The sequence below is a fragment of the Eptatretus burgeri genome, chromosome 2, assembly GCF_056783735.1.
Source record: "Eptatretus burgeri isolate ZD-2024b chromosome 2, Ebu_testis_v1, whole genome shotgun sequence".
Classification (NCBI taxonomy): domain Eukaryota; kingdom Metazoa; phylum Chordata; class Myxini; order Myxiniformes; family Myxinidae; genus Eptatretus; species Eptatretus burgeri.
The window spans coordinates 48,470,773-48,494,370 of NC_140962.1; the positions used below are offsets into that span (position 1 = coordinate 48,470,773).

General features: G+C 41.9%; 1 protein-coding gene across 2 annotated transcripts in view; it reads right to left on the reverse strand.

The window, feature by feature from the left end:
* Positions 1–1,021: 1,021 nt before the first annotated feature.
* Positions 1,022–23,598, reverse strand: part of ELOVL7 (ELOVL fatty acid elongase 7) — a 79,237-nt gene continuing 56,660 nt past the window's right edge. For both annotated transcript variants that reach the window (XM_085869250.1, XM_085869251.1), the window contains exons 5-8: positions 9,361–9,417; positions 8,583–8,688; positions 3,570–3,706; positions 1,022–2,167 (exon numbers count right to left, since the gene is read on the reverse strand). In XM_085869250.1, the coding sequence (XP_085725376.1) occupies positions 1,922–2,167; positions 3,570–3,706; positions 8,583–8,688; positions 9,361–9,417 (546 nt within the window). In that variant the 3' untranslated portion in view covers positions 1,022–1,921. The remainder of the gene's footprint in view (positions 2,168–3,569; positions 3,707–8,582; positions 8,689–9,360; positions 9,418–23,598) is intronic.

Consider the following 23,598-nt stretch of genomic DNA (forward strand, 5'->3'; position numbering starts at 1 on the left):
CCGAACCACTAAGCCAACACCAGGCTTACTGGAATGGATTATGGGTGAAGATAAAATGGGCATTACAACTATTTCAGGGTGGTGGTTGGGGAGGGAGGAGTGTTCATGTCATTTTGGTGTGGCATTGAGAGATTAATACATCCTGTATTTGTTGTGTTGCTTATCTTTCAAAAGAAACCCAAATCAATGCTCAGTCGAGATCGACTTTTCCAAAACATCTGGGCAGTATTCAGAGTGGAATTAAAAAAAAAAATTTCTTACAAAATACTTCTCGGATATACAACAGTGATTACAGTATTAACCCACAAATGTACATTTTGTAAAGCTAAAGCTCGTACATAAAGATTATTAAAGCTTTCTGTTATGGTTATCATTTCAAAATTTCATGTAGTGACGATCACAAAATGTTCAAAGCAGTTTGCAGGTCTCAATACATCAAATTATTTAATTCACTGGCGTAATCACTTCCGATTCTTCACTGTTTTTCCCCTCAGATGGGTTCTTTCGAGAACAAACCATCCATGGAGTTACCTGACAGTGCCAGTCATTACCGGCCATTTCCCTGGTCCTCATGGGGTATCATTGGAAGCTGCCGACCAAGATCTGCAGCAGGCTTGGGTCTATTAGTATAACATGGCAGATGTGTGTCGAATGGCACAAATGATTAAAGGCACAGATCTCAAAAATAAGCAAAACTACACAAATGCTTTTATCAGCTTTTAGATCGAGGTTTAAACACATTAAATGAAAAGGAACCCTCAGCGTATTTACTAACCAAGGGGGTAAAGTTACACAAATCGCCATCATTCACACAAACAAATTTTGGTTTGACGATGACAAGTTTGTGTTGGGAAGAAGAAGATGATGAAGAAGCGTTTTCTTGCAGGAAATTGCTGTGAATATTGGCTGTCAATTCGATTAATTAAGAATTAAAAGTGTGCTGTCGTGCTGGCATAATACAGTGATCTTTATCACAAGGTACAAAAGGAGGACATTCAAAATACTTATGAAGAGACAATGGTTCTCTTTCATTGAATCTTTATATTATTCGATAAACAAAAAGCCTTTGATGTGTGTGTATATATATATCAATTGAAAAGGCACAAGTTTGTTTTCATCTGATGCTTTTTCTTTTCTATTTTTTTTTTAAACGTTTGAAGAAATATTTGACCATCTACAATTTACTCAAACAGCCTTGGAGGGCATTTTGAGTACATGGCACACACATCTGAACCTGAGAAAAGTTCTTGCTCCTTGGACTGATAAAATAAAAATCGGTTTTCAAATCCTCATTGAGACATTTCCTCACACCAAAGATTACTCAAGGAAACAGCTTTAACTCAAACCACATTCCCATTCTTAAAAAAAATATTTTGGTGGTCAACTGTTCAGTGAACATTTTGGCAAGGTTGGATTTTAAAGCTTGCAACCCTCGGGTTGCAACTAAGTGTTACTTCCTCAAAACTAGACCATCTTGGCTGGAAAAGGTAAGCAGCACAACCTTAACCACCGTCAGTGCACATCCACTACAGCATTTTTTAATCCAACACAGTCTCTTAAGTGGCTTGGAAAAGCTTCTGGAATGATTATTTATACATTTTAACTGATACCCCCCCCCCACCCCAAATCCCCAGCTCAAAACTTATCATGTATTGCTCTTTCCAACCCAAAGAACTAACTTCTGCTCAATCAATGTGTATGTTTAAACCACAAATTCTTCATTACCAAACAAATAACTGCAAAGAACTACAGAACGAGTGGGATTTAAAAGTTTGTAAGCATTTTGCATTTCCTCCAATTCGGGTCTCATTCCACCTGTTGCTTCAACTCCATTTCCCTGCCCTCAATCCCCCAATACGCCCCACGACTCTCTCCCTCTCCCTCTCCCCCCCTCCCCCCCCCACCGTTTGATCACAAGGCCTCAGTGCCATTTGTCCTTATGCAGAGCACCGTTGGCCAGCCTATTAGGCTGGATGTCTCCATTGGATGACATTGAACAGGTCGGTCGGGGGCCCTTTGTGTATGTTTGGTACCAGAAGTTGAGGAAGAGCACCAAGAAGATGAAGCCAGACAACAAGATAATGTAGAGGAAGATTGGGAAGGAGTAGGCACAATCTTTCATGAAGAAGTATTGCAGGATATGCAATTCCACCACCACAAACTGCACCTGCAGGGAGATTTGTTTTGTCATTATTTTTTTACAACTTTCAAAAGCAATCAAAATGTTATATAAACCAGCAAAATAACTCGTCACAAGCTCTACACCAAGTTTGACTGTCCTGGTTTTGTTTTCTTGGAGAATAACACACAAAAATCACTCTCCAACCCATACTCTAATCTTGGGATATAAGCATTACATATGTAGACATTAAGCAAAGTGTCCCAACTACGTGCACTCCTTAAAAGATGTGGAATATCCAATTGAATGCATCCAAGGCCCTGGAAAAAAAAATCATTTTTCACAAGTCTCCATTTTTAACCACATGAACAATTAACTGAATGGCATGTCTGACACATTAAAAGTGAGTCTAATTGCATAAACAAATGAGCAAACAAACTAAAACTAGGACCGCATCTTGAAGCTCCCCTGGATCAGGAGCATCAGACACTCAAACCCTCCCTCAGATCCCTTTAGACCCTGATTTTTTTTAATGGCATGAACAAACTTTAGTACATCATGGGTGATGAAGGTTGTGGTCAAGTTTCATTGAAATTGCATGTGTAGTTTCGAAGAAGAGAGCAAATACCTATTTTTGGGGATCAAGCCCCCCCCCCTCAAATACCTAGATCCCAATAATGAGCACAGATTTTGATGCAGTCGATACACCTTCGTTAAGCATCAGATATGAAGCTTGTGGCCAAGTTTCATCAAAATTGTGTGTTTGGTTCAAGCAATGACTGAAGTGTTTACTGACTGTGACTGACTGACTGACTCAATCACTCACCTGTGGACACTGCTCGATCATATAAGCTCACCGGACTAAAGTCCATGTGAACTTAAAGTTCAGCCCCATGAATCCTTACTATAATTCATGGACAAGTGTTTGTGTGTTTGTCGCACTGCTCCTAATGTTCTGGGCTGATTACATCCAGACTTGATACATAGGATCAGCATGACCCCAATTAATGTAGAGAGGTGTTTTTATCCTTGCCGACGGTCTTGGGGGAGGGGAGGGAGTGAGGACGCAAGTTCTCCATGTAAATATGTATCGTGTGGCAATGCCTCCAGGTGGGGGAGGGTATTACAAGTCTCCACCATTTACAGTCCTGTATTCCCACCCCCATGTTTTCCAGTGCAGTGAGGTGTTTTGAATTATAAACAGTCTGTATTTATTTCATGTACGTAACCCAGGCTTTTTTTTGCCGATACAGAGTTGTCAGTTGCCTATACACCGCCCAAATAAAGGTGTGTGTCAGAAGAACGTGTTGCATGCTTAGAGATCACCCGTAGGGTGGGTACTCTGCTACTATGAAACAAATGTATGACAAAACAAAAGGAAAACCTACAAACAGAAACCATTACTGCAAAGGCAAGCGAATCCAAACTGCCACAGATGCCGTTTTCTTACCAGCTGCATCATGGTCATATACTTTTTCCACCACAAGTACTTTCGATAGGCCGGACCCGCGGCTGCCAATCCATAGTAAGTGTACATGATTATGTGCACAAGTGAGTTCACCCATCCATGGAAAGAACCAAGACCCCCTGTGGACAAAGTGCACACAAGGTTATAACAATCACCAACAGTCAGTGGCCAAGTGTGAGGCGGTGAACCCATATTGAGAGCGGTACAAACAATTCACACAGATTGAGAGAAAGGAATATCTAACTAAAATAAGACAATTCTCTGAAGGTACATCTCATGATCATGGAATTGAAAATGGCTGGGCTGATCAACAACAAATTTTACATGCATGATGGGGGTACCCAGTGTCAGATCATGGGCACAAAATACCCCCCCCCCTTTCCACCACAATTTAGAACTGGGAGACGACTTGTGACTTTTGCTTATTCAGAGAATAATGCAAGTGGTTTAACCACTGACCCCTGCCAAACAAATATTTTGAGGAAGTAAAATAACTGTCATGTATTGCTCTTTTCAACCTGACCCTGGGTATCCCCAGCTAAGGAAATCGATTACTAGCTTTCCAACCGTATAAATTTCTATATCTTTTCTAATAAATGTCAGTGTGTCAGTCCGTATCCTCAACTCCAAAACCATGAAACCAAGCAGCACCAAATTTTGCATGCATACCAAGGGAACTCCAAGAGAGTGCGTGAATGAAAACTGGGTGTTTAGGTTAATGTAAACACCCCTTTTGAATGTAGTGAACAGGATTAATTATTTATCCTTTGTTATGGTGTTATCCTTGTTCACCTCACTGTCCCTTGCTGGGGTCTTAATTCGCCATTTTTTTTTTGGCCTCGACGATGCCTCGACTTGGAACAGGCCACAATGGTTTCTTCATGATAAAGTTTTTTTTTTTTTTCCCCTCCACTTTCCTCACTCATATTGAATGCCTGATCATCATCCATCCAAGAAGAATTCTACATTCGCTTCTCGGCTTTGCCTATTCCATATTATTATCCATCTATAATTCCAGCAGTGTGTGTGTGTGTGTGTGTGTGTGTGTGTGTGTGTGTGTGTGTGTGTGTGTGTGTGTGTGTGTGTGTGTGTGTGTGTGTGTGTGTGAGTGTGACCGCTGTTTCTCAACAACCATTGGTCCGATCTAATTGAAACTTGCCAGGTATATTGCTGGGGACCTGAGGATGTGCCTTTTCAAGGTTTGATATTAATCGGACAAGTGGTTCCCAAGTTATGGCCATTTATTTACCAAACCAATGACAAGACATGTTGTTGCGTGGGCGTGGCCGATGGGGGAAGGGAAGCTCAGCCGCGTTCCCCATTACGGGTTACAACGTACGGGCTTCCGGAGAGTGATGACTTCGTGTATTCTAATAATTTCTCGATTTCTTATGCGCATTTATAAACACAATGCCCCAAGTTATGATCGTTTTCATATTAGACGGTGCATAAATTTTGGTAACATCAGAGTGCTGGTATGCTCCAAACCAGGAAGTAAATTTTTTTCTCTCTCTTCTCTTTTTGTTTTTCCTTGTCACGACATTGCAAAAAGTTAAAATACGTTGGCACAAATTGAATAATTGGCCATTAAAACCTAAATTGCGAATAATCGTAACTGTGATATGCGAACTTCCGGGCCACGCACGTACGGGCACGCGAGAGCGAAGAAACGGCCTGTGTGGTTGTTGTTTCTTGCTCGTGGTTGGAATATTTATTTATTTTTTATTATTATTTTGTTTTTTTACGGGCACGTACTAGTCTATCTATAATTTCAGCAATCTCTGTGTGTCTGTCTGTCTGTATGTGTGTCTGCAACCGCCGTTTCTCGACGACCACTGGTCCGATCTAATTGAAACTTGCCAGGAATATCGCTGGAGACCCAAGGATGTGCCTTTTCAAGGTTTGATAATCGGATGAGCGGTTCCCAAGTTACGGCCATTTATCTGTTAACCAATGACAGGACACAGTGCTATGACATCACGAATGACGTCACAATGCTTCCTGTTTTTTTTTTTTTGATATGATGTCACAATTGATGCTGGGACCTGAGTATGTGCCTTTTCAAAGTTTGATATCATTATTCTTCATCTGTTTCAGCTGCTTCCCAAGTGTTTCCCAAGTTATGGCCATTTATGATACGGTTGGTCCGATATAATCAAAACAATGCCCCAATCCAGTTTTTTTTTTTTTTTTTGCACGAACGGCCACACACGTATGGGCCCACACGTACGGGCATGCACGTACGGGCCCACATGTACTCGTACTTACAAAAATTGCTGCATACATTGCAACGCCTATAAACGCCTGAAGATGCCAGCATTTGTGGCTTTACTTCATTTCCGCATGCACTTTAACATCTGGAATCCCTTCATCTTTGCCAAATTTCAAAATTTAAACTTTTATCGACTTCAGTTAAATTTTTATGATGCATACTACAGTTCCGATTGCTTTAAAAAAAAAGGGTTCATTTGTCCAATTCGGACATTGCTTGACATTCCGAGTGTCTGGGTGCATGATGTTTATATGACCGATCAGCGATCGCCAATTGCTTGAGAAGCCTGCCTTTCCTTATGAACCATTTCTTTGGAGTGCTTCAACCACTTGGCGAGTGTTAAACAAGCTGCTTGGTTGTTAGTTCTCAAGCCATAGCCATACATGGCAAAAGTATTCGCACCATCACTGAATATATCGATCAAGTTGAACAAAGTTCAGGCCCTACTTGCCTGCATTGGGCCTTGTGTTGTCATGTGGTGCCTTGCTTCCTTACTTGATAAAAATGCGCAATTTTATTTCGATGTTTTTCCTTTTTGTACAACCTTCTTTCATTATACGACCCATCACTTCGACATAGATAGATACATACATATAAAAAAAACGAAACTTTTTGTTTTTAAAAGTTTCTACAACTATTTAATTGGAGTGCTTGCTCAAGTGCTTAAGTCAGTTGGTGCCGACAAGCTACCATGGCAATACCACAACTCGGTTCACCATGAGGACATATCCAGAGTTGGGAAGGCAAAATACTGTTACGCTTGTGGGGGCAGATGGAAGGATTTAATAGAAAAGTTTGGATAGAATGGAGTTGTTTGGTCTGTGGACGTGTAGGAGACATCTCGATGTAATTAAGTGGGGAAACTGTGAGCTTAAGTGTTACGTGTCACCACACGGGGTGGGGGGGGGGAAGTGCTGTGTTAATTAGACAGAGATTAAGAACAAGTTCCCCCAGTATGTGATTGCTCCCCCCGCCCCCCCCCGTAAACTATTCCTACATTTTTGCATTTGCAAGCGAGCCAAATGTGCGGAGCAGGCAGAAGCCCCCGCATCCAAGAGTGACGGCAGGCGAAATCACGTCCCCGAGGCTGATGATTGATGGGTGTGACGTCAGAAATTAGTCAAACGTGCTGAGCAGATGGAGGCCCCGCCTTCCCGGGTTTCGTGCGAGCAAGCCACGCCCCGGAGGAGGAAACCAGGGTTCGGTGTGACGTCAGTCAGAGGTGAGACATCGGGAGAGTGCACGCATGAGGTTAGTGTGAAGAGGAATGGTTGAGTGCAGAGTGAGGGATGCACGCGATCAAGAGAATGTAGCTAGGAGATGGCCAATAAGAACGGGGCTTTACGGCTGGCTTTCCTTTGACGCATGAAGAAGATGGCACGATTCTTGTGTTCATGTCGAGGCGAGTTGGCTTGCGTGGTGAAGCAAGATGCTGGCCTTTGGCTCTTGGTTGGGTCATGAGGAATGGTCCCTGAGCCTCATGTATGCCAAATAGTGGGTTGGTGAGGACGATCGACGCATGAAGCAGTTGCACGGGGTCTCTGAGCCTTGGTGTTCAATACCACTCATGAATTGCCTGACGAATGTTCCTGCTGCACATTCCTGCTGTGAGGGAGCAGCTTGGTGCCATTTTGCGTGCGTCTATACTTGCAAATAGAAGCGCCTCAATTCCAAGTTCAAGAAAGACTATCTATGGGCTAAGCTCGGTATCAGAATAAAGGAAGGATTTTCTTTTATTTTGTCCCCCCTTGTCTGTATTTAAGTCTGTGTGTAGATAAGAGGCACCTCAATTTACACTTTCAGATTTATTTACTTCATGTATGATTATATTCTGATTCTTGTCAATTGTAAATATGTCTATTTCCATTAAATGTGTTCATTTTAAGTAGCTGTATACGTGGATTTGTCAAGGGATTCAAGTATAAACCCCCTGTGCATCCATTTCTGTGCACCCGTCACACCGCCATTGTGCCTCACCCCTTGTGCTGTCCTGGTGCAGTGCTTAACTGTTTTCCCACGCGCGCGCATTCATCTCCGAGAGTCTCAGCTGGAGACCTCTAAGGGAGAAGCTCGGCCATCCAGTGCTGGTGTGTGTTAACCACCCGTCACCACAAATTTGGTCGGGGTGGATTAACCTTGGCCGCCAGCGCCGCAACAATACGTTAGATGATTACAATGAGTAAAAAATATTTTCAGATGTTACAAAGCAATGAAATTGCCACATCACAGCAGGATAGCCGAGACATATGCATGCCTGCTCTAAGCTCTCGATAGCTGGGTGAAGATTCAAACCCAAGCTAAACTGTCATCCTGGTTTCACAGGCATGTTGATTCATCAATGTGTGAACTGTCTCTTGGATGTATCTCAAACTGGGTGTGACAACAAAAAGAATCCACCCCCTCTCCTCTCCTCCTCTCTCTCTCAAGCCTCCCCTCCTCCTCCTCTTTCTTCTTCTTTCTCTCTCCCTCCCCTCCTCCCTCTCTCTCTCCCTCTCCCCCTTCTCTCTCCCCTCTCTTGCTCTCCTTCATCCCCCCTTAATATTCATATCAATGAAGCAACAGATTGCATTCGCTAGTCAAAATAAAAAAAATGTCAGATGAATGGTCTTCAAATAAAACAAGCAAACAACAAGGAAATGCACCGACTTGCATCAGAAGCGACTGACAATTAATTGCTCCACATTTGAGAACCAGAACAGAACGTAGTATTGTATAGCATCCACCTGCAACAAACTTGACACCAAACCACCAGGTCAGTGGCATAATGGTATGGTGATAGACGTGCAGGAAGGAGATCTGCGAGTGTTTCTTGCGCAATACAAAAAACACCTGAACAACAACAAAGGAGACATCTGTAAGACTGCAATGCACATCTCATAAACAATGTCCTGTGTTACTCACTCAACCCTGAAATTAAATATATCCAAAGGTGTGTGTGTGTGTGTGTGTGTGTGTGTGTGTGTGTGTGTGTGTGTGTGTGTGTGTGTGTGTGTGTGTGTGTGTGTGTGTGTGTGTGTGTGTGTGTGTAAAATGGTGGAATTTTGGACTCACCCTTGTAACTCATTTGCCACATACATTCCCCTTTCTGACCCACAATTCCCGTTCATCTTCAGCCTAATACTTATAAAATGATGTGTTGGGTTATAGAAATGAATCATTCAACTTTGCTTTGCTTTCTTGGTGCCTTTCAGGCTATCTGCTGTTAAATAATGTCAAGATTGCACTGTAAGCTCTGTATTGAAGCTGATTTAGTCTTGCTGATGGCTGAAGGCACAAATGCATGTGCAAGAGAAATGATTTAAAATGCAAATATGGTTGGTGCTTTTTTCTAGAAATCACTCTCCTCTCCTCCATTCTCTAAATTTAATCTCCCACCCTTTATGTTTAGCTCAGATGGTGTGCAGTTTAGAATGCTACAATTGTTCCAAAGGGTTCCCATTGTGAGGACGATTTGTCACAAAGTACATTTACAATTACGAACTGGCATGTGCCATTCCTTACCGTGTCCATGAGTTCGATTAACTTTGAAAAGTAAAACAACCAACATGTCCATGCCATCTACGGGATGTGCATGTGGGAAAGACATGGAGACAAGTTAAACTCGAAGTGGGAAGAAGAGCAAATTGTACACAAATGATGCAAAGTAATAAGGAAAGAAGTAGCTTGGAAAGGTTACTTATTGTTTTCAAAGTTGAGGCTTGTGGAAGATCAAGAACAGAATGGACCAGGATATTAAACTAAACACCAATTACTGCACCATAGTCCCAAGAAAAAAGCCAGACATAATAATCTATATATATATATATATCTTTTTCTTTTCCCTGGTAAGTACTTATTACAAAAGCTATTTTATTTGACGTTATAACCTTAACTTATAAGCAATTTACTGATTTCCCAACTGCCCGGTTCATCAGCTGGGCACCGTTTTTCATCGAGGTTTCGATCCTTTCAACCCAGAACCTCTCCAAACGGCAGATCCACAACCCCGGTCGTAGGTCCACATCAGTAGATTACTCAACATCAATGGACCTGCAACCTCAAAGTTGTGTCCAGACAGTCAGACAACACAGCAATGCAATATCCTCATTCAAACTTATTGAATTATTACTTTTATTTAAAGTATTACGACATATGACTAACTTTAATCATGCATCACTTTATATGATAATAAATTATGCGATAAACATTACCTTGCAGACATGTTCGTGACACAGCACCTCCATCTAACCATAGACTCAAACTGTCATTGTCATTAACAACCAATTATAACATGTTGCACTGTAGTAGAGGATAAATGGGGCTTCTGAGGCATCCATGCAAATGAATGGGGAAAAGGAGGATAACTCTGAATTAACCCCAGAAAACCCAAAACAGGAGACTGATTTCTCCCCCTCCCATACAAATGAATCGGGGAAACTCTGACAACCCCTAAAAAAACCCTAAACAGGAGAATGATTTTCCCCCCACCCACCCTCTGACTCTCCCTATCAGGTCAAAAGAGGAGGCTGATCTCAGTCCCATTGAGCACATGTTAAATTGAGACTAACTGAATTCCTTTTATATTTTCATTCCACTCAAAGAGTGATCCAATGAATATTTGTTCATGTTCCATTCGAAGTAATAAATTAATTTTCCGATTACATTCATCACCATCGAGTATATTCACAAATATTATTTTGGAACTTAGTTCTTGGTTTATGTGTCTTTGTTGGGCAGAAATAAAATGATAAACTTCTCTCAATGCTCTTGTTTGACCACCTCCTGATCCACATATCATTTTGAGATTGTAGTAAATTGTTTTTCCATTGTTCAATTGATAACCATCAAAGTTTTCAGTCCATTCAAGGATATTAATTTTTTTCTTGACATCCTCCAACTTATTTGTAATTAAACTTATCCGCTTATTTGTTTTATTTACTTCTACCCCGGTTATTTCTTCAATAAGACTTATTTGATATTTCTCACATTTGTTGTGTTTCCCATTTAAATACCAAGGCTGATTACATCTCCACTCTGGTTTGGTTATTGCTTGGTTCTATCATTTATAAATCAGTAAAAAGACGCCCCTTAACACTTGTACTTATAACCATAAGGTATACTCTTGATTCCATTCTCTAAAATATATCTTTTATCATCAAAAGCTCCTAATGCTTTCTTATTTATCTCTTCTGTATATAATTGATGTTTATAACTTCTTATTGTATTCATTTTTCTATACTCTTCCTTCTTTAAGGTTAAACAGTTGTAATAATGTTTAAAGTTTATTGTTTCCTTGATTATATTTTTCTTTATTCCCTTTAGCTTCTTATCATACCTTTCAATGTTATTATTATCAATATACATAAAAGCATAAGACTTTGATCTCAAACCCACAAATTCACTCATGACTTTTACACCCAACTCATAGCACAGTAGATTAAAGAAAAACCGTTCAGATTGTGGAAAAAGTGTGAAAATTGGCATACATGTCCATTTTATATGTTCTTTCATATAAGAGCAGGACACACCTGATCAGAATGCATTTACGGCCGCCATCTTTAATTTCAAAATGGCTGCCACCGAAAATAATAATTTACGATATCTCGGTCACCAAGAGACCCAGAAAAATGAATAAAGAGTCTAAGCCAATGTTTTCACACACAAGGAATCCAATAAACACACTTAAAATGCTCTATTGTCAGTCTTTCTGCTTTAAAATGACATATACACTGTCCCAAGTATAGTTTATCTGGTCTCGATACAGTTCTGACTTCAATCTGTCTGATAACATGTTCCTACACAATGGCAAAGTTCAATGCACGGGAGAGATGCACAGAAACATTTGCATGGTGGTCTGCATGCCTTTTTGCAGCCGCATTTGATCAGCTCTGTGAAGGATTTGGCCGCCTCGGCAAGTGCTGTCCAGAAAGGTATCCACTGTTCAATTGCGTTCTTCGTCCATCCCCAGTCGCATGGGCTTGGTAACTGCTGCTTAGATATCAGCGCTTGGCCTCAGATGTGTCCTGCCTGGTATGTCGACCTCTTGATATGTTCCGTGAGGGCTGCCTTTGTGGGGGGTAGGCGATCTATTTGTCTTCCTTTCGCGAAAAGAAGCTTCCTTGCCTGATTCACCTCGGTGCATTCACTGGTTCTATCATAAAGACGTATGACGAACCTTTCCAGTTGACACACATTCTCATCTGAGACTGATGAAGGCTCTTGGGATAAACTCAAGAAAGTGTCCGTTATAGCAGGGAAATTGGTCGAGGTGTCCCAAGCGGTTTTCTTTCCAATAACCCTGAATGACGACAATGTGTCACAGCCAGTGAAGGCATGGAAGAACAGAAGAGCTTTGGCCTTATTTTCACCAAGACTGTTTGCAATCATGTGAGCCGGTATTAACCTGTAGCGTTTCTTGACTCCATATGCAACCCATAGTTCGTCAAGGGATAAAGCGTGAAATATGGCAATTGCAAGGACAACAACGTCAGTGTCGACTGACCTGATCAGGATTCTGTGATGGCCATTTTGTGCACAATGGAGAGCATGCAAGAATAACCTCGTATCGGCTTCTTCATGGTTGCATGGAGCTAGAGAAGATTCTATGTTGCACTCTTGGAAAGAGATGACATTGGTATCTTGTGTGCTATATAGCTCTTTCTCTTGTGTGGATAACTTAGCGACGCACTGTGACAGGTAATGATTCAGCTCACTCTTATTTTGGTCCACGCGAAGAAAGCTCTGCCAGTTCTGCGGAATTGGTGTAGAATTTGTGACAATAATGCGACTCTCCGTTCCCTCCTCTTTCTCATTGAACTCTTCAAACTGTTGTCAATATACCGATCCCATATAACATCCAGACGTTTTGTGTTTTGCAGGTTTCTCAGAACATAAGGCAAGAACACATTTTCAGCATAGTCTCCGAATGTTGAGCAGGACTTAGGAAGCAGCATATTGACTATAACAGATCCATCGAGAATCTTGGCATCTACCTCTGGTGTACCACACTCAGAAGCCGTACTAGTAGCCAGCTTGTCAAAACGTCCAATAAGGTCTGATTTAGTACACTGCCTCAGTTCTCCCATGTCTGATAGAGAAGGTGGTGATCCCTGGTTTTCATGACTGAAGAATTCATTCATGTCCCCTTCTCGGGACTGACAATATATGTACATTCTGCCAAACAACTCACAGTTGCTTTTCAGAGTCCTAATTTGGTGTGATGTTCTGGAGTGTTTTGAGGGTGAAGTCTTGTGGAAGGGAGCCATGTTGTTCTTTGGTATGATGTCTGAAATTGGTTTTACTCGCTGCTACAAGCGTTCAGCAGCATATGTGTCATATTTTGACTGCCCATTTGCTTCCACATTCCTCAGCCTAAAGATTGCATCTTCTGTCATCATCTCCTTTGTGTCCAGCATGATCAGATCATTTGTATCTTCTGTGAAGGGATTACCTAATTCTTCAAATGTTGCAACCACAGCTTTGATGTGTTGGGCAAATTTCAACTGAGTGGATTGTCCCTGATCATGGTGCTCTGTAGATTTTGTGGAAGTAATTCCAAATGAATTCTCAAACTCGTCGATGATTCGAGCCACTTCAGGACCAGCTGTAATCCACTTGATCAAAGCAGAAGGATTATCAGTGATTGCAATCACACCGCCATCTCCTTTGATGTGATCATTCATCTGTTCGTGGGCTTGGTCCATAGCCATAGTAGAGAAAGTGTGAGGTGATCTCTGCACCACAAAGTTACCCTTCTCAAATTGCTCATGAACTGACGGCACTTTCTGACGAAGCTGTACCATGTCCTTGATATGGATAGGGAGCCATCTTGCACAATTTGTATGATCCAAAGAAAACATCCATGGAACAATTTGTCCACGGTACTGAACGTACAACTCAAAGTTTGCTTCATGCAGAGAATGCACAAATTGCAAGAGTAGAAGTTCAAGATCCAGAACCAAAGCCCAGTATTGGAATTGAGGAACCTTACTGAAATTGACTTGATGCCAAGTTTCAAAATCCATTGTGTCATCATCTGGCCCAAGTGATTTGGCATATGTGATGTACGCAGATTTCCGAAGGAGGTGCAAAGCTGCTGCCATTACTTGGTGTACATAGCGAGACCTGGTGACATGCGAACCGTTCAATATATCATCAGCTTGACCAGAGGTTGTGACTTCAGACTGCACAAGAACTGCTGTCCATCCACTACCACTGAGGAAATTTCCGAGTAATTTCAACACATTCATCTTTATGTGGAGACGTCCCATTACCACCACAAATTTATCCTCGCCAAAATTGTATGGCCCTGCCCACCGGATTTGTTTCGCAATGGAATATAATGGCTGATACATGGTTATCACAGGTATTTGATCAGGGTGCAAATGCTGAATCGTCCTTGCCACGAGACGCATAGCATGTGCTATCATAGCTGGCGTATGTGCTGGTTCTGTGAATAAAGGCATCAACGCAATGGGTGACACTGGTCTGATCTCAGCTGATTGCCTATTGGCATGGTAAGCTGCCCATGAGACAAAGTCTTTGGTATCAAGATCCGTCTTGTTTGATACAAGTTCTAACATTGCACTCAACCAGCCGTCTTCTTTCTCTCTGGATGCGGACATGACGCTTGATTCAGCTTTTACTTGACCTGCAACAACTGGTGCATACAAGTCAGTTTGTGGCAGACCTGCTGGTGCTACTTCTGAATATTCTACTGGCAAGAGAGATGCTTTTTTTCTTGGCAACGTCTGTGGTGATGAGTACTGGATCTCTATTGATTCCTGGTTTGTCTTGTGTCGAAAACTGGATGATAGAAATGGCTGTCCCATGAAAGGAGCCCAATCACATTCCACGATGTTGGATTGTGGTCAATATTATCAACAGCCCCAACAGTGAATACATCACTCTTCAATCTTGAAGGACAAATGCAGCCATCTCGGTCGAACTGAGCACAGACACTGTTTGCAAGGCTTGTTGTTATTTCTTGTGTTCTTTCATATGATATACACATACCACGACTGGATAGTTTATCAATTAGCCCTCTCTGTCTTGTTTTAGCATGAAGCTTTAGACCCGTATATATGACAAGTGGTGTCTCTCTTGTTTTTACATGCCACGATTGAGATCCAGATGAATCTCTACAGGTTTTCTTTGTGTTGAACACTATTAGCTCAGACAGAGATAAGGCTGTTTTTGTTGAGGCATCTGATGCTTGCTTTTGATGTTGGATACTTGGTCCTCTCAGGATCATTCTGACACGAGCTAGGACACTTTCTGGGACAACATCATTTTCACATCCAGGTTTCATGGATCCATCAAAAGCATATTCGTTGGCGAAAATGTCCTTCCTCAATATTTGTGCTGCACAAACTAAGTGGATTGCTGCATCATCGTCATCAACATCATCATCATCATCATCATCGCAAGCTATTTTAATCGCTTCTCCAATGTCGGAATTAAACATGAGAACCACATCTCTTCCTTGATTTTGAGCTCTCATATCTGGGATTAAGCATAACAGTCTCTCCTTCAATCATGTTGCATTGACCTATCCAGAAAAGTCTGGATCTTCTTCTCTTAATCTGGACTTGTAAAGTCACCCCATATCTGGCAATCTGAAGACTGGCAACGTTTCATCTTGGCGGAATTCTTCTATGTACGAGACTAGCTCACCAAGTATTAGACTATCGACTTTAGTGCTTTGGGTGTCTCTTACATGCTGAGCATTATGTTTTTGCACACGGTTGGTGACGGAAGTCAGACATGATAGATGATACCTAGCATCTAAGGCATGCATGTCACCTTTGGAGAGCTTTCCCAACAGTTTCCTATCTTGTAACACATGTGCATATCGACGAACTCGAATATCAATTTTGTCAGTCCTTGCGTCATGGAGATACTCATTTGTGTCATCTTCTTCACAAAATAAACAATTAGATGTCCTTGCCATTGAACCCACGCTGCGTTGCCTGGTCTTAACAGGACTTGTCTCATATTCCGGGTTTTCTTTTGACTTCTTTTTCTGAGCATGTTGGAGCTTTTGTTTGTCAAACCTGTTTCTGCAGCTTTTGTGCCATACTGCCTGGTTTGTTCTGAGCGTGGCTTAAATGCCATCTCCACTGTCCCACTTCACAACGTCAATATCCTCTGGTAAGGCATCAATTTGATGAAACTCCAAAATATTATCAGCAAATAGTTTGTAGCCACATTCTTTATCACTTCCTCTATATTTAGCTATGCTGGGATTAACAAGCATTTCTTCGGTGTTCTGTTGACAAATTGCACACAATTTCCAGTCAATCAAGGCTGTTTTCTCTGGGCATTGTCTTTTAGAAGATGCACCTTCACCAGCATTGATTATCTTGCACTTTTTGGACATCGTTATAGCATGTCAATGCAATGGTATCACCGTATCAAATGTCCTGAAAAAAGGGGGAAAAAATTAGTCCACCACCATTACAATTTACAACATATATTTCTGCTTATACACATCTATACATGCATACATATCATTATTTTCAGACAGCAACTGATTTTTAGTGCATCAATTGCAATACAGATCATATTCATGCATGCAAAGAGTGACAGTGATTGACCCACGCACAAGGACATTCTCAGGAATGCATGGATCGACTGACTGCTGGAACAACCGCGGACCATAGTTTCAGAGCGAATGACAGAGACTCTTAGAATTATAACACCTTTCAAAACATTATATGATGATAACATTATAACACCTTTCAAAGAATTATAACATCTTTCAAAACATTCAAAACATTATATTGAAAATTAAATTGGATAAAGCCATATCTACACGCTCATCGCATTTGTATATCAAACATTGAGCAAACACTTTTAAGTATTTAGTTGTTCATGAAAGGGTCTCATTTCGATTTTAAAGCAGAAAGACTGAAAACGGAGCATTATAAGTGTTTATTGGATTCCTTGAATGTAAAAAAACATTGGATTAGACTCTTTATTCAAGTGCTTAGGCCTCTTGGTGACCAAGATATTGTAAAAATAGTTTTCGGTGGTGGCCATTTTGAAATTCAAGATAGCGGCCGTAATTGAAGTCTGATCATGTGTGTCCTGCTCTTATATGAAAGAGCATATGAAAGTAGTCATGTATACCAGTTTTCACACTTTTTCACATTTTGAACGATTCTGGTGAAATGTTGACTTAATCTACTGTACTATCATCCTTAAACTTACCAATAACCTTTTTATTACCTTCGCAAACTTTGTTGCCAAGGTTATGCTTTGATCGCTGTGTATTTATTTATTTGTTTATTTGTGAATATGTGTGTTTGTTATTCGCATAACTTCAAAAGTATTGAACTGAATCACAGAAAATTTGGTGGGATGATTGGTTATTATCCGAGGACCATTTGATTAGATTTTGGGAGCGATCGGGTCAAAGGTCAAGGTCATGGTCATGAAAAGGTAAAAATCTTCTTTTTACCATAGCGCGGTCAATTTGTATCCAATTTGCATGCAACTAATGCCAAAATGTTCAGAATTCAATGTCCCATCTTGTGATATATGACATGACACAATGACGTAATAACCCTTATTAGCGGTTGGGAGTCAAAGGTCGGGGGGGGGGGTCACGAAATTGCAAAATGTGCGGTTTTAGTCATAACACGGTCAATTCTTATCCGATTTGCATGAAACCAACACCAAAATGTTGACTGTTCTGTTCCCCACACTCTAATACCAATTACAAAATTAAGAGTACAAAGGTCAAGGTCATGAAAAGGTCAAAATCGTCATTTTGCCATAGTGCGGTCGATTTTTATCCAATTTGCATGCAACCAATGCCAAAATGTTGTGAATTCAATGCCCAATCTTGTGATATACGATATGACACAGGAAATTTCATGTTTTTAAGCCATCATAACACATATGAGATGGCAGATGTGGTATGGGATTAAACACCCTCACAATCAACGGTTTCTTGGGGGGGTGGGGCAAAATGTAGCGTTGGCGAAGGTATGCGCTCTACTGAGTGCCCGTTCTAGTTCTTTAATGAAAACAACATACTATCAGACTTAGGGATGAGAGAGTAGCTGAGGAGTTTGCGAACAGGCTGAGTGGACACTTGGGGGGTCTGGGTGCTTTGGGGGGTCCTGAAGAGTTGTGGAGCGCCTTCAACACCACCGTCCTTGGTGTTGCCGGTGGATGCCTTGGAGCTCACCGCAGGGCAAAAAAGAATTTTGTCTCTCAAGGGACACTGGATACCATTGACCAGAGTCGCAGGGCCAGGCTGAATGGCAGAGCTGAGCTGTTCAGGGAGCTGAGGCGTAAAACTGTACGTGCACTGAGGGTGGACAAGGAGGCCTATGTGCGAGGAATCTGTGAGGGGGTAGAGCATCACCTGTGGACAGGTGATTCTCGTCCCGCTTACAGGGGAATTCGCGCATTACGTTCATCCAAGCCCATCCCTCGGAGCACTACAGTTCGAGCAGAGAGTGGTAGGCTCTTGACAGAAGAGTCTGAAGTGAAGGCCCGCTGGGCCGGTTACTTTGAGCGGTTGTACCAGGCTGATCCCCCAACTATCGAGTTGGACGTCAAGGGTGTTACAATCCCTGTTGCTGACCCTCAAATCAACTGTGGTCCACCTTCGCTTGTGGAAACACAGGCTGCGGTGAACCAGTTGAAACGGGGCAAAGCTCCAGGGATCTGTGGCATCCATGCCGAACTTCTCAAGGCTGGTGGAAATGCTGCACTCGTGTCGTTGCATGCAGTTTTGTGCTCTGCCTGGAACACAGGCATCATCCCAACTAACTGGAAGAGGGGCCTTGTTGTCCCTCTCTGGAAAGGGAAGGGTGATCGCCAAGACTGCAACAACTACCGAGGGGTGACGCTGCTCTCAGTGCCGGGCAAGGTCTTTGTTCGGATAATACTTGATAGGGTTCGCCACCATCTGCTTGAGCACCAGCGTCCAGAGCAGTCAGGCTTTACACCAAAGAGGTCAACGATTGACCGTATCCTTGCCCTTCGTGTCCTCACCGAACGCAGACGAGAGTTTCGGCAGGGGCTGCTTGCAGCCTTTGTTGATCTCTGTAAAGCGTTCGATTCAGTGAATCGGGATGTCCTCTGGAGGATTTTTGGTCTTCGTGGGGTGCCACCAAAACTGATCGATCTGATGTCTGAACTCTACTCTGGTACTGAGAGTGCTGTGAAGTGTGGTGGTACCATCTCTGACTTATTTCCAGTTGTTACTGGAGTTCGTCAGGGATGTGTACTTGCCCCCACACTTTTCAGCACTTGTATGGACTGGATTTTAGGGAGGACGTCGGAGAGTCCTGGAAGAAGTCTTTTCTTTCAAGCTTCTGGGTCTCACTATCTGCCATGACCTTTCCTGGGAAAGTCACATTTCCAACCTTGCCTCAAAAGCCAGTCGCCGACTGGGAATCCTCCGTCGTGCAAAGTCCTTCCTCGGCCCTCTTGAGCTCCTGACTACTTACAAAGCTTTTGTCCGTAGCCTGATGGAGTACTGCTCTCCCCTCTGGGCTGGTGCTCCTGCCTCCCACCTTTCTCGACTTCACGCTGTCGAAACCAGGGCTTTTAAGATCATTGGCATCTCCCGCAATGAAGCTGAGTCTTTGGGCCTCTCACTCAATCACCGCAGGTTGGTCGGTGGTCTTTCTGTCTTCTACCGACTCCTCTCCAGCCTTGCCCCCCCTGCTCTCTCTGCGATTTGTCCCAACCACATTTCCACAGGGCGCTCAAGGTCCGCCAACAACCCCCTTCTGGTAAAACTACCAAAATCACGAATCACTGCTCATCTTCACTCTTTCATTCCTCTTTTTTCCCGCCTTTGGAATAAACTTCCTCACTCTATTCTTTCCCATTCTTCCCTCCAGGCTTTCAAAACAGCTGTTCACCACCACCTCTTATCTTCCCCCATCCAAATCCTCGATCTTTTCTACCCCCGATAATCCACCCAAGCCCACTTCCTTCAATTCTCCTGCTTTCCTTCCTGAAAGTCCCTGTAATGTCCATCTTCTCTTCGCCATGTTCCCAGTCCCATCCCCATCCCTCTCCCTTCCACAGTTCACCTAATGTGTCTGTTCCCCACTGTTTTGTCCCTTCCACTCCCGCCCCTCTTGTCTCATGCCTCCTTGCTGTGAGTTGTGTGTTAGCTCTCATACGAGCCTCGACCAAGGTATACAAAAAAAAAAAAAAAAAAAAAAAAAAAAAAGATCAAGTTGCGGTGCATCGTTTGGGAATGTCAAGATCTTGGACCTTGATTTTGCAGATGATGCAGTCATCTTTGCGGAGAGTTTAGACATCCTCTTGGGGGCCCTCGAGGTGCTGAATGAGGAGTCGGAGCCGTTGGGATTACGGGTTTCTTGGGTCAAAACTAAGATCCAGGCTTTTGGTGACATCTTGGATGCTGCTGTCCTGTCTGTGTCTGTTTGTGGTGAGGATGTTGAGGTCGTGGAGAGATTCACTTACCTTGGCAGTGATATTCATGTCTCTGCTGGCTGCGAGTCAGAGGTCAATAGACGTCTGGGTCGGGCCTGGGGAGTCATGGATTCACTGGATCATGGGGTGTGGCGCTGCCGGTACCTGTGCGGGAGGACGAAAGTCCGAGTCTTCAGGTCCTTGGTACTTCCAGTCTTGCTCTATGGGTGCGAGACTTGGACTCTGACCAAAGATCTGAGACGGAGACTTAATTCCTTTGGTACCAGGTCTCTTCGGAGAATCCTTGGCTATCGCTGGTCGGATTTTGTGTCCAACGAGCGGTTGCTGAGAGAGACTCGGATGAGATTTGTTACCTGCATAGTCCGTGAGCGTCAGTTGCGGGTGTATGGACATGTGGCTCGTTTTCCTGACTCTGATCCTGCTCACCAGATTCTCTCAGCGAGGGAGTCTCATGAGTGGAGGAGGCCAGTGGGCCGACCACGTGCCTCATGGTTGCAACAGGTTGACCATCATCTCAAGGAAATGGGGATGGGCCTGGCATCTGCCTGGGGGATTGCCAGACGGAGGCCCTGGAGTACCGGTGGAAAGTGGACGCAGCGACGCACTGTTCTGGCACATGCTCCCATACCTGACCTGACCTGATCAGACTTATAATTACTTGCATCATATATATCAATATTATCAATAATATCCTCATATACATCACTTGTCTTAATTTCTAATATAAAACTATCTGTATCCATATATAACAATGACACATTATCCTAATACTTTAATTTTAAACAAGAGGGGGAGCACTCGGGAGAGTGCAAAACCTCCGCCGCCAATACTGCTGGGTCACTCAAGTGAATCTTATATCTTATTCATTAAATATGATGTCAACAGTGCTGAGAGTTATAGTTCTTTTCTCCAACATTTTTTTTTTTGGGGCGGGGGGGTTGGAAATCACTTAAAACATGTAAAAATGGAAAAAAAAAAAAAAAAATCGAAATTTAGTTGAAAAAAAAAGTTGCAAAAATTTTTCTCTAACAATTTTTTTTTGGGGGGGGGTGGAAATCACTTAAAACATGTAGAAATGCAAAAAAAAAAATTTTTTTTCTCTAAATTTTTTTGGGGGGGGGGGGGACCAAGTCCAAAATTTAAAGGCATGATCCTTGGACCATACCTACCCCCCCTCCAAGTTTCGTCGAAATCCGTCGAGGAGTTTTTCCGTAATACTGTTCACAAACAAACAAACAAGCAGTCATAGACTGGTACTTACGAAATTGTCAACTTGACCTCTGACCTTGTCTAATAAAAGCTGTCTCTTGAGAAGGTAGCGAAACAAACCAGAAGTTTCTACGATGATTCTGTACCAAACCATCAAAAATTGAATGTTTTGGATGTTTGACCTCACTGTGACCTTGACCTTTGACCGATTTTGACCAAAATCTAATAAGCGTGAGCCACCACCCTCCTGAATCATGTGGTGTAATTTGACATTGGAAGCTTCTTCTGTTCTCGAGTTATCATTTTTTGGATGTTTGACCTCACTGTGACCTTGACCTTTGACCAATTTTGACCAAAATCTAATCAGCACTAGCCATCACCCTCCTGAATCACGTGGTGTAATTTGACATTGGTAGCTTCTTCCGTTCTCGAGTTATCTGTACCAAACCATCAAAAATCGAATATTTGACCTCACCATGACCATGACCTTTGACCGATTTTGACCAAAATCTAATCAGCACTAGCCATCACCCTCCTGAATCACGTGGTGTAATTTGATATTGGTAGCTTCTTCCGTTCTCGAGTTATCGTGCCTACAAACAAACAAACAAACAAACAGAAACGGAAGGCATCAATATACTTACGAAATCTTTAGATTTCGTAAGTAACAAACAGAAAGGGGTGAAAACAGTAACCGCCATCCATCTTCGAAGATGGTGGAGGTTAATTATTATAGTAATAGTCATAGTCATACATTAACAACTTTGACAAGTCAAGAACTGATGTTCCGATATAAATAGGTTTATCCATTTCAATACTCTCTTTTTTCAAATGAATAGCACAAAAGTTCTCTGAAAACACCTCCGCTCGTTCAAAACTTGGTCTATTAATTAACTTTGAAGCCTGTTTCCAAGATGTAGAAAGTCTTCTGTTTTGTCAATTCCTAACATTTCTATAGTCTTTCCAAATACAGCATTATTCATTAATTTATAAAAGTCCTTCTCAAAATCTGTTTTTGCTTCTGTTCTCCTTTTTGTATTAAAATCAATATATTTCTTTAACCAATGACTTTGTTTAAATTTCAAAATTCGATTAACTTTTCTCACTCTCAACCCAGCAGATAAATAATGTCTCAAGTTCCTTTGATGTAAAACATAACTTTCTTTATCATTTAATGTTGTGAGTACTTTTTCTGGAGATTTACCTTTTATATTAAATGACTGTTGGTAATCACTTAACCATTCTTTATCAGGGGCATAAGGTAGGTCTTTATGTTTGTTATGAAGTTCTTCTGGATATTTTAAATCCACCTCAAAATAATATCCAACTTCAGGTTCATCTAATTCTTTTTGAGAGGAGATAACAATGTCAAGTAAAACTTTTTCATAATGTTTTTCTTTAACCCATTTAAGTTTTCCTGAAGGTAAAGATTGAGACATGCACCCACACAAATTGTTAGCATCATAATACATCAGGTAAGAGTTGTCCTCATTCTTATTATAATCAGGAAGATATTTGTTATTTGCTATTTGCTTTAGCTTTAGCATATCTCTTGGAACATACATGAGATATTCCTCCTCTATCATTAAAAGCATATCTTTATCACTGATTAATTCCAAATTTTGTTTTGTCATTTTTAGCATAGAATTCCAAGGCAAGCACGGGGCTATGTAATAGTGAATGGGGTCTAATCCAGAAGAATTTTTATTACTAGTGCGGGCCCGTACGTGCAAAAAAAAGAAAAAAAAGAAATGTGACGTCAATCGTGATGCCATAGCACCGTGTCCTGTCATTGGTTTGGTAAATAAATGGCCATAACTTGGGAACCACTTGTCCAATTAATATCAAACCTTAAAGGCACATCCACAGGGCCCCAGCAATATACCTGGCAAGTTTCAATTAGATCGGACCAGTGGTTGTCGAGAAACAGCTGTTGCAGACAGACAGACAGACAGAGAGACACACAGAGATTTCTGGAATTATAGATAGATGACAGACTGTTCTAAAAGTTTCAAACACATCAACCAATAACAATACATCAGTTTTAAGATACAAATCATGATATTCTCCAAGATTCTTTATATTAAACTTCTCCCAAACCTTTTTAGCTTGTGT